We start from the raw sequence: 14,308 nt of genomic DNA, 5'->3' as shown, positions 1-14,308 counted from the left end.
AATAATAATCATAGTAATTGTCGAGGGTGCAACAAGCACGTCCGGTGAACAGGTCAGGGTTCCGTAGCCGCAGGCAGAACAGTTGAAACTGGAGCAGCAGCATGGCCAGGTGGACTGGGGACAGCAAGGAGTCATCATGCCAGGTAGTCCTAGGGCTCAGGTCCTCCGAGAGAAAGAGAGAAAGAAAGAGAGAATTAGAGAGAGCATATTTACATTCACACAGGACACTGGATAAGACAAGAGAATACTCCAGATGTAACAGACTGACCCTAGCCCCCCGACACATAAACTACTGCAGCTTAAATACTGGAGGCTGAGACAGGAGGGATCAGAAGACACTGTGGCCCCATCCGATGATACCCCCGGACAGGGCCAAACAGGCAGGATATAACCCCACCCACTTTGCCAAAGCACAGCCCCCACACCACTAGAGGGATATCTACAACCACCAACTTACCGTCCGAAGACAAGGCCGAGTATAGCCCACAAAGATGTCTGCCACGGCACAACCCAAGGGGGGGGCGCCAACCCAGACAGGAAGACCACGTCAGTGGCTCAACCTACTCAAGTGACGCACCCCTCCCATGGACGGCATGGAAGAACACCAGTAAGTCAGTGACTCAGCCCCTGTAAAAGGGTTAGAGGCAGAGAATCCCAGTGGGAAGAGGGGAACCGACAAGGCAGAGACAGCAAGGGCGGTTCGTTGCTCCAGCCTTTCCGTTCACCTTCACACTCCTGGGCCAGACTATACTTAATCATAGGACCTACTGAAGAGATAAGTCTTCAGTAAAGACTTAAAGGTTGAGACTGAGTCTGCGTCTCTCACATGGGTAGGCAGACCATTCCATAAAAATGGAGCTCTATAGGAGAAAGCCCTACCTCCAGCCGTTTGCTTAGAAATTCTAGGGACAATTAGGAGGCCTGCGTCTTGTGACCGTAGCGTACGTGTAGGTATGTACGGCAGGACCAAATCGGAAAGATAGGTAGGAGCAAGCCCATGTAATGCTTTGTAGGTTAGCAGTAAAACCTTGAAATCAGCCCTTGCCTTAACAGGAAGCCAGTGTAGGGAAGCTAGCACTGGAGTAATATGATCAAATTTTTTGGTTCTAGTCAGGATTCTAGCAGCCGTATTTAGCACTAACTGAAGTTTGTTTAGTGCTTTATCCGGGTAGCCGGAAAGTAGAGCATTGCAGTAGTCGAGCCTAGAAGTAACAAAAGCATGGATTAATTTTTCTGCGTCATTTTTGGACAGAAAGTTTCTGATTTTTGCAATGTTACGTAGATGGAAAAAAGCTGTCCTTGAAGCAGTCTTGATATGTTCTTCAAAAGAGAGATCAGGGTCCAGAGTAACGCCGAGGTCCTTCACAGTTTTATTTGAGACGACTGTACAACCATCCAGATTAATTGTCAGATTCAACAGAAGATCTCTTTGTTTCTTGGGACCTAGGACAAGCATCTCTGTTTTGTCCGAGTTTAAAAGTAGAAAATTTGCAGCCATCCACTTCCTTATGTCTGAAACACAGGCTTCTAGCGAGGGCAATTTTGGGGCTTCACCATGTTTCATTGAAATGTACAGCTGTGTGTCGTCCGCATAGCAGTGAAATTTAACATTATGTTTTCGAATGACATCCCCAAGAGGTAAAATATATAGTGAAAACAATAGTGGTCCTAGAACGGAACCTTGAGGAACACCGAAATTTACAATTGATTTGTCAGAGGACGAACCATTCACAGAGACAAACTGATATCTTTCCGACAGATAAGATCTAAACCAGGCCAGAACTTGTCCATGTAGACCAATTTGGGTTTCCAATCTCTCCAAAAGAATGTGGTGATCGATGGTATCAAAAGCGGCACTAAGATCTAGGAGCACGAGGACAGATGCAGAGCCTCGGTCTGACGTCATTAAAAGGTCATTTACCACCTTCAGGAGTTGGCGGATGCTTTAGTCCAGGTCTGGGAGGAGATCCCTCAGGAGACCATCCGCCACCTCATCAGGAGCATGCCCAGGCATTGTAGGGAGGTCATACAGGCACGTGGAGGCCACACACACTACTGAGCCTCATTTTGACTTGTTTTAAGGACATTACATCAAAGTTGGATCAGCCTGTAGTGTGGTTTTCCACTTTAATTTTGAGTGTGACTCCAAATCCAGACCTCCATGGGTGGATAAATTAGATTTCCATTGATTATTTTTGTGTGATTTTGTTGTCTCCACATTCAACTATGTAAAGAAAAAAGTATTTAATAAGATTATTTCTTTCATTCAGATCTAGGATGTGTTATTTTAGTGTTCCCTTTATTTTTTGGAGCAGTGTAGTTACTGACTGTCCTCTGGCTACATACAGTCTACCATGAACAAATATTCAACCTCCTTTGGTGATCTTCACATGTATTTGTCTACAGGTATGGAAGTGGTTCAGGGCCCATCCCAACCCACTACTACTGTGTGATAACCAGTTGTCTGGACTTCACCCAGGCTGAGGATATCTGTTCTGGACCTCTTAGCAGCTCTGCCTTCATCCTACCACACCGCTCAGACAACGACGAGAGCTGCAATGTGAGTCCCTGGCTACGTGCAAAATGGCGCCCTAACACCGATATAGTGTACTTCATAGGGCTCTGATCAAAGGTAGTGTATTGTGAAGGGAATAGGGTGCTATTGCCACACACACACACACACACACACACACACACACACACACACACAGAGAGAGAAAGAAATTGTGAGAGAAAGACAGAGACAAGAAAAGGGCAACCAGTGAAGAATAAACACCATTGTAAATACAACCCATATTTATGTTTATTTATTTGCACATTGTTACACTGTATATAGACATATGACATTTGAAACGTGTCTATTCCTTTGAAACTTGTAATGTTTACTGTTCATTTGATTATTTCACTTTTGTATATCTATTTCACTTGCTTTGGCAATGTAAACATATGCTTCCCATGCCAATAAAGCCCCTTGAATTGAGATCTCAGAGCATCATGACGTTGTGTGATGTTGTCTTCGTCCCCCCAGAGCTCTGAGGAGGAGTCTAAGTGGGTGGAGGATCTGATGAAGCTGCACACGGCCCGGGTCCGAGACGTAGAGATCCTCACGGGCCTGGACTTCTACCGCCGGACTAGCCGGAGTTACCCTGAAATCCTCTCACTGAAGACTCACATGCACACGTATGAGAGTGAGATCTAAACCACTGTCCACCTACCCTCTCCTGTCTGTCTACCCTCTCCTGTCTGTCTACCCTCTCCTGTCTGTCTACCCTCTCCTGTCTGCCTACCCTCTCCTGTCTGCCTACCCTCTCCTGTCTACCTACCCTCTCCTGTCTGCCTACCCTCTCCTGTCTACCTACCCTCTCCTGTCTGCCTACCCTCTCCTGTCTGCCTACCCTCTCCTGTCTGTCTACCCTCTCCTGTCTGCCTACCCTCTCCTGTCTACCTACCCTCTCCTGTCTGTCTACCCTCTCCTGTCTGTCTACCCTCTCCTGTCTGCCTACCCTCTCCTGTCTACCTACCCTCTCCTGTGTCCACCACAGCTCCGATGGTCTAGTGTATATTTTTGAATATGTCGTGTTTAGTTTTTTCACGTGTTATTCTAAATGTTTATTCATGGCTGTTCTGTTCCTCTGTAATGTAACACATTTCCTGTCCCTTTTTTTAGTTTTTTTTTGATGATTAACAAGCATGAATTGAATTTCCTTATTTGTTGTTACTTGTATTGATAATGTGGTGTTTGTGATGAATGTCTTGCTGGTGATGGCTGAGAGTACTGTGTTAATAATAATAAGCTCTGTCTGTACTGTGAACAATAATAATGATATCCTTTTCAATATGTACCGGACATCTGTGTGATCAACTTATTTATGCCTAATGTTTTAATCCAATAAACCTTTTTGTACTACCTCGTCTGTCATTGCGGTGTAACGGGGAAGTTGGCAGCAAGGTCAGAGGTCATTGCTGCTCAGCATTGTTGGTTTGATTTAATGCCAACAAAATGAGTCAATCAATAGAGCCTGTTCCTGTCGTTGGGAGATTTCATTTCAGTAAGAAATGTGTTTAGTGACGGACTCTAATGTTCCTGTCGTTGGGAGATTTCATTTCAGTAAGAAATGGGTTTAGTGACGGGCTCTAATGTTCCTGTCGTTGGGAGATTTCATTTCAGTAAGAAATGGGTTTAAATGGGTTTAGTGACGGGCTCTAATGTTCCTGTCGTTGGGAGATTTCATTTCAGTAAGAAATGTGTTTAAATGTGTTTAGTGACGGGCTCTAATGTTCCTGTCGTTGGGAGATTTCATTTCAGTAAGAAATGGGTTTAAATGGGTTTAGTGACGGGCTCTAATGGGTTCCCGAGTGACACAGCGGTCTGAGGCACTGCATCTCAGTGCTAGAGGTGTCATTACAGAAACCCTGGTTCGAATCCAGGCTGTATGTATTACAACCGGCCGTGATTGTAAATAAGAATTTGCTATTAACTGCCTTGCCTAGTTAAATAAAGGTTACTTTTTTTATTTTAATGGCAAGAGATACTGACAGGCTTTTAACTTGTAGTCTACACACTACAGAAATGCCTACCTAGAACATTCTTCCAAGGATGAAATCTAGGAAGTGCATCTGGTCTGACTCAAACCTGCTAATCTCAGTGGACGTACAATAAAGGTTTGAATCTGATTACACTGCAAACACCAGTCTGTCTCAACACTACAGTGATGATATACTGTAGTTTTCTCACTAATTTATCTCAGTGCAGAGACAAGAGAAAATGTATTTTACCAGCTGGCTGCCTGTGAATGACTGGACACCCTGTGTACTGTACGTCCTGAATGGTAACCTATTCTCTACATAGGCTGTGTACTGTACGTCCTGAATGGTAACCTATTCTCTACATAGGTGTGTACTGTACGTCCTGAATGGTAACCTATTCTCTACATAGGCTGTGTACTGTACGTCCTGAATGGTAACCTATTCTCTACATAGGTTGTGTACTGTACGTCCTGAATGGTAACCTATTCTCTACATAGGCTGTGTACCGTACGTCCTGAATGGTAACCTATTCTCTACATAGGCTGTGTACCGTACGTCCTGAATGGTAACCTATTCTCTACATAGGCTGTGTACCGTACGTCCTGAATGGTAACCTATTCTCTACATAGGCTGTGTACTGTACGTCCTGAATGGTAACCTATTCTCTACATAGGCTGTGTACTGTACGTCCTGAATGGTAACCTATTCTCTACATAGGCTGTGTACTGTACATCCTGAATGGTAACCTATTCTCTACATAGGCTGTGTACTGTACGTCCTGAATGGTAACCTATTCTCTACATAGGCTGTGTACTGTACGTCCTGAATGGTAACCTATTCACTACATAGGCTGTGTACTGTACGTCCTGAATGGTAACCTATTCACTACATAGGCTGTGTACTGTACGTCCTGAATGGTAACCTATTCACTACATAGGCTGTGTACTGTACGTCCTGAATGGTAACCTATTCTCTACATAGGCTGTGTACTGTACGTCCTGAATGGTAACCTATTCACTACATAGGCTGTGTACTGTACGTCCTGAATGGTAACCTATTCACTACATAGGCTGTGTACTGTACGTCCTGAATGGTAACCTATTCTCTACATAGGCTGTGTACTGTACGTCCTGAATGGTAACCTATTCACTACATAGGCTGTGTACTGTACGTCCTGAATGGTAACCTATTCACTACATAGGCTGTGTACTGTACGTCCTGAATGGTAACCTATTCTCTACATAGGCTGTGTACTGTACGTCCTGAATGGTAACCTATTCACTACATAGGCTGTGTACTGTACGTCCTGAATGGTAACCTATTCACTACATAGGCTGTGTACTGTACGTCCTGAATGGTAACCTATTCTCTACATAGGCTGTGTACTGTACGTCCTGAATGGTAACCTATTCACTACATAGGCTGTGTACTGTACGTCCTGAATGGTAACCTATTCTCTACATAGGCTGTGTACTGTACGTCCTGAATGGTAACCTATTCTCTACATAGGCTGTGTACTGTACGTCCTGAATGGTAACCTATTCTCTACATAGGCTGTGTACTGTACGTCCTGAATGGTAACCTATTCACTACATAGGCTGTGTACTGTACGTCCTGAATGGTAACCTATTCTCTACATAGGCTGTGTACTGTACGTCCTGAATGGTAACCTATTCTCTACATAGGCTTCGTTTACACAGGCAGCTCAATTCTGATATTTTTACCCCACTATTTGGTCTTTCAAACAATCACATCAGATCATTTTCAGAGGTGATCTGATTGGTCAAAAGAAGAATTAGTGTAAAAAAAAATCAGAATTAGGCTGCCTGTGTAAACGCAGCCATGGTGCATACTTTTGACCAGGGCCCATAGGGATTATATAGGGAATAAGACCCGATTTGTCTTTGTTTATGAACGGTCACTCATACTAATGGACCTGCTACACTATAGCCATTGGGCGTCCAGCATTGCAATCAGCCATTGGAGAAATGCTTCCTTTGAAATGAAAGCTGTTTCACTGCCCGTGTTGCGGGCAACGGCAGCGTCCAAACGCAATCATCACAGAGAGTCAATTCTTGATGGTTGACGCGCATGTTAATTCTATCTTGTGAATTGAAATAAAGTACATTTTGGGTGCATTTGGCCTCGGCTCTACAACACTGGTTATTTTACTAAGATTTATGAAGTCAAGAAGCTACTACTGTTAACTAGCTACACTGACTACCTATGTTCACAATGTAAACAAGAGCAACTTGTGTAATCTGGGTATCATTTAGAACAACACTAGCAACAATTTCATGAGTACATGCGGAAAACTGGGCCAACAGCTACTGTACTTACGAATAATAGATGAATACGGTACAGTGCAGTAGGGGAAAACAGAATAAAGACGCTCTTCCCCTCTGCTATTCTCCGCTCCCAAATCAACGTGCTGTGTGTAGCAGGTAGAACGTCACATTGACGCGACGCTTCTATTGGAGCTGAAGTGTGACGTGCTGTACTTTTCCAATTAGGGACTCTGGGACTCTGCAGTTATGGTCATGGCTAACTTTTACTCTGGATAAGAATAACAATACAGGTCATGTTTCCTTTTTCTTTCCTGCACTTGTTAAATATCCCACAAGGTGTCGCTGTTTGCTGTGTCGTGGTTTTATGCACCAGTTCTGGGAGAGCTTTGAGCGTTCAGTAACTTCACTGACTTGTAAAAGAAGCGAGTGTTGGAAGTTAGAACGCACCATGGTCTCTAATAGTCATAAAGCATGTTATGTCGCATTCATTCGACGGGGTTGTCACTAAACTATGCATTAACCTTATATGAAAGGTGTTGTGCCATTCTTGTGTTTTTCAGTTTTAGGTCAATTTAATGTACATCAACCTATCTACACAGTATATCATGATGGTTGGAATAAAGAGAAACAAATCAGAAGTTATATAAAATATACATATTTAATATCAAATCATGAGTAAGTACAGTATTATTATAATGACCGAAAAGGCTGGGCAAAACACAACCAGAGTAGACGTACAGACACAATATAGAATTCATATTTACATTTGGTTTACAAAGACATACAGACACAATATAGAATTCATATTTACATTTGGTTTACAAAGACATACAGACACTATATAGAATTCATATTTACATTTGGTTTATAAAGACATACAGACACTGTGTATTTAATACACGCTCGCGCCAACTATACAGTAAAGTATTTACACAACTTGTATCTTTCTACAAGAGACTACTGGATACAAGCCTTTGGAGGAGACCATAGAGGAGTAGAAAATTAACATCCTGTTTTAGGAAAATCTACATTGCATTGCAGTCAATGACAGTATATCAGAACTGGGTGACATATATATGCCAAAGACTTTGGAGGTGCACTTGACTTAGCTTGCCCTGTACAATGGAACCAATGGAATAGTCTCATAAATTGCCAACTCAACCCACAGCCTGCACACTGGTCAAGTTAAATCATCTCAAGTATTTGACACATGTATTTCACCCAGGTCTGAAGTGTACGGGGCGGGGCTAGAGGTCCAAGAGCGGAGACTTACAGGCTGGCTGTAGAAAGCGGCAGTACATTATGAGAACAACCTTTGACCTGGCTGTCGACATGACTGTTGTGTGGGCCAAGACCAGGTTGACTGGAGAGCCTGGGAGAGGGCAAGAGTCTGCAAACATCTAAAAGGTCAAAGGTCAGTGGAATGAGGGGAATAGAAACACAGGTTTTCACCAGAACAAATACAACAGTGAGCAGGTGTTGCTTTCATGTGACATTTGTTTGTGACGTGCAGCTGGAAAACTGTTGGACGTGCATACATTGCACTTGAAACGATTGTAGGTAGACTAACCGCTATTTCGGAAATACCTCTGGGACAGTCAGAGGCTGTCTAAAACTGACCCAGGAGCTGTGTATGATCACTGAGGCAGTTTGAGTCAGAGGCTGTCTAAAACTGACCCAGGAACTGTGTATGATCACTGAGGCAGTTTGAGTCAGAGGCTGTCTAAAACTGACCCAGGAGCTGTGTATGATCACTGAGACCGTTTGAGTCAGAGGCTGTCTAAAACTGACCCAGGAGCTGTGTATGATCACTGAGACCGTTTGAGTCAGAGGCTGTCTAAAACTGACCCAGGAGCTGTGTATGATCACTGAGGCCGTTTGCAGTAAGCAGAAAAGGAAAACTCTGTCGTTGTGATACACTAAAGCACAACGTTTCCAGTTCTATCAGATGCAGAAAGCATGCTCATCCATTCTGTAAAGGTAGCTAAGTGCTGACTGTGAGAATCTCAATTACATACTCCTCGCGTCCTCTCTCCTCTCTCCTCTCTCCTCGCACCCTCTCTCCTCGCGCCCTCTCTCCTCTCTCCTCGCGCCCTCTCTCCTCGCGCCCTCTCTCCTCTCCCCTCGCGCCCTCTCTCCTCGCGCCCTCTCTCCTCGCCTCCTTCTCAAAACCCATTGGGAAAGAATGTCAGAGGGGAGGGACATCTGGCTTTCTCATGAAAGGGGTTTTGAGAAGGAGGTGAGGAGAGAGGATGCGATAAGTATGCAATTGAGATTCTGCCTCCTGAGACCAACCATACACCTTCAGGGATATGTTGTCAAGAACATTTAGAGTCATGAACGTATAGAGTCACCTGACTACAGCGTTGTCTATGTGACAGTGTTATAACCTGTAACCGCTGTAGACCAGGTCTGACGGCTGATACACAGCGTTGTCTCTGGGACAGTGTTATAACCTGTAACCGCTGTAGACCAGGTCTGACGGCTGATACACAGCGTTGTCTCTGGGACAGTGTTATAACCTGTAACCGCTGTAGACCAGGTCTGATGGCTGATACACAGCGTTGTGTCTGGGACAGTGTTATAACCTATAACCGCTGTAGACCAGGTCTGATGGCTGATACACAGCGTTGTCTCTGGGACAGTGTTATAACCTGTAACCGCTGTAGACCGGGTCTGATGGCTGATACACAGCGTTGTCTCTGGGACAGTGTTATAACCTGTAACCGCTGTAGACCGGGTCTGATGGCTGATACACAGCGTTGTCTCTGAGACAGTGTTATAACCTGTAACCGCTGTAGACCAGGTCTGATGGCTGATACACAGCGTTGTCTCTGGGACAGTGTTATAACCTGTAACCGCTGTAGACCAGGTCTGACGGCTGATACACAGCGTTGTCTCTGGGACAGTGGTAGTGGCAGGCGCAGGTGTTGATGAACATCACAGCTTTCTTGATGGCTTTACCCTGAGCACACTGGAAGTCCACCTGCGCTGTCTCGGTGCTGTGGGGGGTGCAGCAGCGCCCGTCCGTACACACACCACAGTACCGGGGCTTGTAGGTCAGGACGCTGGTGCAGTTCTTATAGCTGAACCGGATGGGTTTCACCGCCTTCTTCATCCTCAGGCACTTGCTTCCTCTCTGAGGATTTAGAGGAGGAAATGATTGGCAGTTGGTGAAACACTGAAATACTTCTTTCATGTATTTTGTCAGAGCTCTTGTGAGTTTTGTTAGTCGGAAGATTTGCAATGCATTTGGTCCGAATGGCAAAAAAACCAAACTGAACTTGAACTTCTATTCTTGAACTTCTATTCTAGCCTACCTTAGGAACATCCTTCTGCTGAAGCTGATGGTATTAGTACAGTGACAGTGGGTTGAGTAGCCTACCTTAGGAACATCCTTCTGCTGAAGCTGATGGTATTAGTACAGTGACAGTGGGTTGAGTAGCCTACCTTAGGAACATCCTTCTGCTGAAGCTGATGGTATTAATACAGTGACAGTGGGTTGAGTAGCCTACCTTAGGAACATCCTTCTGCTGAAGCTGATGGTATTAATACAGTGACAGTGGGTTGAGTAGCCTACCTTAGGAACATCCTTCTGCTGAAGCTGATGGTATTAATACAGTGACAGTGGGTTGAGTAGCCTACCTTAGGAACATCCTTCTGCTGAAGCTGATGGTATTAGTACAGTGACAGTGGGTTGAGTAGCCTACCTTAGGAACATCCTTCTGCTGAAGCTGATGGTATTAATACAGTGACAGTGGGTTGAGTAGCCTACCTTAGGAACATCCTTCTGCTGAAGCTGATGGTATTAGTACAGTGACAGTGGGTTGAGTAGCCTACCTTAGGAACATCCTTCTGCTGAAGCTGATGGTATTAATACAGTGACAGTGGGTTGAGTAGCCTACCTTAGGAACATCCTTCTGCTGAAGCTGATGGTATTAATACAGTGACAGTGGGTTGAGTAGCCTACCTTAGGAACATCCTTCTGCTGAAGCTGATGGTATTAATACAGTGACAGTGGGTTGAGTAGCCTACCTTAGGAACATCCTTCTGCTGAAGCTGATGGTATTAATACAGTGACAGTGGGTTGAGTAGCCTACCTTAGCAACATCCTTCTGCTGAAGCTGATGGTATTAGTACAGTGACAGTGGGTTGAGTAGCCTACCTTAGGAACATCCTTCTGCTGAAGCTGATGGTATTAGTACAGTGACAGTGGGTTGAGTAGCCTACCTTAGGAACATCCTTCTGCTGAAGCTGATGGTATTAGTACAGTGACAGTGGGTTGAGTAGCCTACCTTAGCAACATCCTTCTGCTGAAGCTGATGGTATTAGTACAGTGACAGTGGGTTGAGTAGCCTACCTTAGGAACATCCTTCTGCTGAAGCTGATGGTATTAATACAGTGACAGTGGGTTGAGTAGCCTACCTTAGGAACATCCTTCTGCTGAAGCTGATGGTATTAATACAGTGACAGTGGGTTGAGTAGCCTACCTTAGGAACATCCTTCTGCTGAAGCTGATGGTATTAATACAGTGACAGTGGGTTGAGTAGCCTACCTTAGGAACATCCTTCTGCTGAAGCTGATGGTATTAATACAGTGACAGTGGGTTGAGTAGCCTACCTTAGCAACATCCTTCTGCTGAAGCTGATGGTATTAGTACAGTGACAGTGGGTTGAGTAGCCTACCTTAGGAACATCCTTCTGCTGAAGCTGATGGTATTAGTACAGTGACAGTGGGTTGAGTAGCCTACCTTAGGAACATCCTTCTGCTGAAGCTGATGGTATTAGTACAGTGACAGTGGGTTGAGTAGCCTACCTTAGCAACATCCTTCTGCTGAAGCTGATGGTATTAGTACAGTGACAGTGGGTTGAGTAGCCTACCTTAGGAACATCCTTCTGCTGAAGCTGCTGTTTGTCGCAGGGCCTGACGATGCACAGACGCGTCTGCTTGACCATCTCACAGCGGGGGTTCTTGTTGGTGACCCGGGTGGAGATGCCCATGCCACAGGTCCGAGAGCAGGCGCCCCACTCCGTAGTCTGCTCTATGCAGTTAGTACTGGGGTCCCACGAGTCAATCCCCACTGTCTCCTCCTGTCTGTAGGCTGTACGGAAGGACAGGGAGGGACACACCGTATGAGACAGATGTTGTGACATGGGAAATACAGATGCACGCTAGATTGATTGATGAACATAAGAATTACTGGACAACAGTGCATAAGAGGAGACTTATGTTAGGCTGGTATTGGGATCTGTGTGGTTAATTGATTCCCCTACATTGGTGTATAATCGGTATACAGGTAATCCAATTCACAGTTCTATCGGAATCTAATTCTTTATGTGCCTGAAGTCCATTAATCACAGATTAACAACGATCCAAGGTACATCACATTCCAGAGAACAGGAAATGGAATGTTTTGGCTACAGAGGTCTACACGGAGGCTTCCTGGGATAAGTCAACTTGCTCTGTGAGTCTCTCTCTGTACTCTGAGGCAATTCAGCATTTCCCTTCACACAGAGCCAGCCAGGTCAACCTAGAGGCATGCAAGAATCTGACTCTTGACTTTGTGGCTTGCACCAGAGTACCAGTCACGTCAGAAGTAGAGAGAGAAACTGCGTCCCACATGGAACCCTATTCCTTATGTAGTACACTAGAGAATTATTTGTTATTTAATTGTTATTTTTTACTTATCTTTTTTTTTACTTAACCAACAATGCCGTTTTAAGAAAAATAAGTGTTAAGGGCTTGTAAGTAAGCATCTCACTGTAAGGTCTACCTTCACCTGTTGTATTCTACGCATGTGACAAATAAAAAGTTATTTGAGTTGAGAGCAGAGAGACTGAGTTCTTACCAGCCATGGCGAAGCTGCCCAGGGCACTGGCCTCTGGTTGGGGGTCACATACCCACTTCTCACAGCACTCCCCTGGGACCGCCACCTTCCTGGGTAGAGGGCAGTCAGGGCCCGGCAGCATCACGTCCAGGTTACAGCGCGGCACGCAGGCGATCTGACCGTCCCTGCAGGTGCACTGGTACTTGCAGCTGGGGAAGAAGGTCTCCCCGTTCTGGTACACTGAACCGTCCAACAGGCAGATGTCTCCCTCATGAGCTGTGGAAGAGAGGAGGACACAAGAAAAGCACAAATCATTATTTAACATTTTTAATTCCCAATACTCATATCTGGATAAAATCCAAAATGTCATATGTTTAAGTGTTTGTGTCTTCAAATGAATGTAAATTGTTATCATCATCATCATCATCATCATCATTATCATCATCAATAGCTCTTAGATAGGGGCGGGGTCCCCGCTGCCACTCTTCGATTACCTTTGACCTTTTTCAAAAGAAGGCGAGAGAGGACAGAGGAGAGAGGTACGCAGGAGTTGAACAAATTCAATTGAGACAAGGCCAGGGAATCTACCCCGCTCTGACACCTACACTAGGTCATCACTTGTTCAATATAATTAACAAATGACTCACCGACACAGACACCTGTCCTCTGGTGAACATCGGCCGTGTAGTCGCAGTTCAGACCCCTGTGTGTATCACAGGGATTTATTTCCGAGCACACCTCTCCTTTCTGCCTGGCACAGACCAGACAGCACGCGCAGTCATCCAGAATCAACTGGACCCTGGGGACGCACATCGGAGGCTCCTGCGGACATAGGCACCGTGTCGGACACACCTGCGCCAAGATCTGGGAGCAAATCTGGGGGAAAAAAGGGAAAACTGTGTTCAAATGTGATCAAAGTTGTTGCTCCTTGCTTTCATATTCTTCACATAATGTAGTTTGGATGAGCCTACTCTGTAACGTTAACTGAATTTATTTACCTGTATTGAAATGTAGAAAATGAAAAGGGTTCTCTCTGCAAGCTTAGACATCCTGATTCAGTGAAAGGTAGTTTTCTCTTGGTAGAATTTTCCCTCCTTTGTGTCTTGCTGAAGCTCTGTAAATCCCTTTGGCGTGCTTCAGAAGTGTGTGCAGAGCCATTTATAACGGTCCTGTCTACGACGCGGTGACGCGTGAAGGAGGAATGGAGGAGGGGAAGGAGGAGGGATGGAGGAAGGGGATGATGGAGGGATCACCCCCCTGGCCCTGGTAGAGTCTGGGAATTCTGACATCTGATTGGATCAGGATGAGACTCACATTTTCCTGTTAGATCCTGAGTTCTTCGCACACAGAGGAAGGCTACGTTACTAGTATTTAGGACACATAAGCTCATTTGACAGTTTTATTGCTGCTATTCATATCAATAATATTTTTTTTTCATGATCATTCAAATGAACCTACTTCAAACTAGTTCCTCTGTTCCCTGATTTTCATTATTGTGCTCTTTACATCTCTGGAATTAAAATAGTTCTAGTTTGACTGCAGAATTGATATCACACTGGTCGATCTAGTTTGACTGCAGAATAGATATCACACTGGTCGATCTAGTTTGGCTGCGGAATTGATATCACACTGGTCGATCTAGTTTGGCTGCAGAATTGATATCACA

General features: G+C 44.8%; 2 protein-coding genes across 2 annotated transcripts in view; one reads left to right on the top strand and one right to left on the bottom strand.

The window, feature by feature from the left end:
* LOC115190901 (ectonucleotide pyrophosphatase/phosphodiesterase family member 2-like) overlaps positions 1 to 3,412 on the top strand; it is a 45,499-nt gene extending 42,087 nt beyond the window's left edge. Inside the window, exons 24-25 of the mRNA XM_029748929.1 lie at positions 2,407 to 2,560; positions 3,029 to 3,412. Of these exons, the coding sequence (XP_029604789.1) occupies positions 2,407 to 2,560; positions 3,029 to 3,199 (325 nt within the window). The 3' untranslated portion in view covers positions 3,200 to 3,412. The remainder of the gene's footprint in view (positions 1 to 2,406; positions 2,561 to 3,028) is intronic.
* Positions 3,413 to 9,270: 5,858 nt separating this feature from the next.
* LOC115190912 (CCN family member 3) lies at positions 9,271 to 13,927 on the bottom strand. Its single transcript, XM_029748949.1, has 5 exons — positions 13,641 to 13,927; positions 13,290 to 13,518; positions 12,664 to 12,918; positions 11,696 to 11,916; positions 9,271 to 9,954 (listed from the first exon to the last, which is right to left on the bottom strand). The coding sequence occupies exons 1-5, from the start codon at positions 13,689 to 13,691 to the stop codon at positions 9,661 to 9,663; spliced, it is 1,050 nt and encodes a 349-aa protein (XP_029604809.1). The 5' UTR covers positions 13,692 to 13,927; the 3' UTR covers positions 9,271 to 9,660.
* Between the last annotated feature and the right edge of the window lie 381 nt (positions 13,928 to 14,308).

Source organism: Salmo trutta, unplaced genomic scaffold, assembly GCF_901001165.1.
Source record: "Salmo trutta unplaced genomic scaffold, fSalTru1.1, whole genome shotgun sequence".
Taxonomy (NCBI): Eukaryota; Metazoa; Chordata; class Actinopteri; order Salmoniformes; family Salmonidae; genus Salmo; species Salmo trutta.
Note: the sequence above shows the minus strand (reverse complement) of the source record. Positions and strands in the feature narration are given on the sequence as shown.

Excerpts from the sequence above, each read along its gene's own strand:
- LOC115190912 (XM_029748949.1), bottom strand. The coding sequence starts at position 13,691 with ATGTCTAAGCTTGCAGAGAGAACCCTTTTCATTTTCTACATTTCAATA. Across the intron at positions 13,519-13,640 it reads TTTTCTACATTTCAATACAG|ATTTGCTCCCAGATCTTGGC; the intron begins GTAAATAAATTC and ends TTTTTCCCCCAG. Across the intron at positions 12,919-13,289 it reads GAGGACAGGTGTCTGTGTCG|CTCATGAGGGAGACATCTGC; the intron begins GTGAGTCATTTG and ends TCTCTTCCACAG.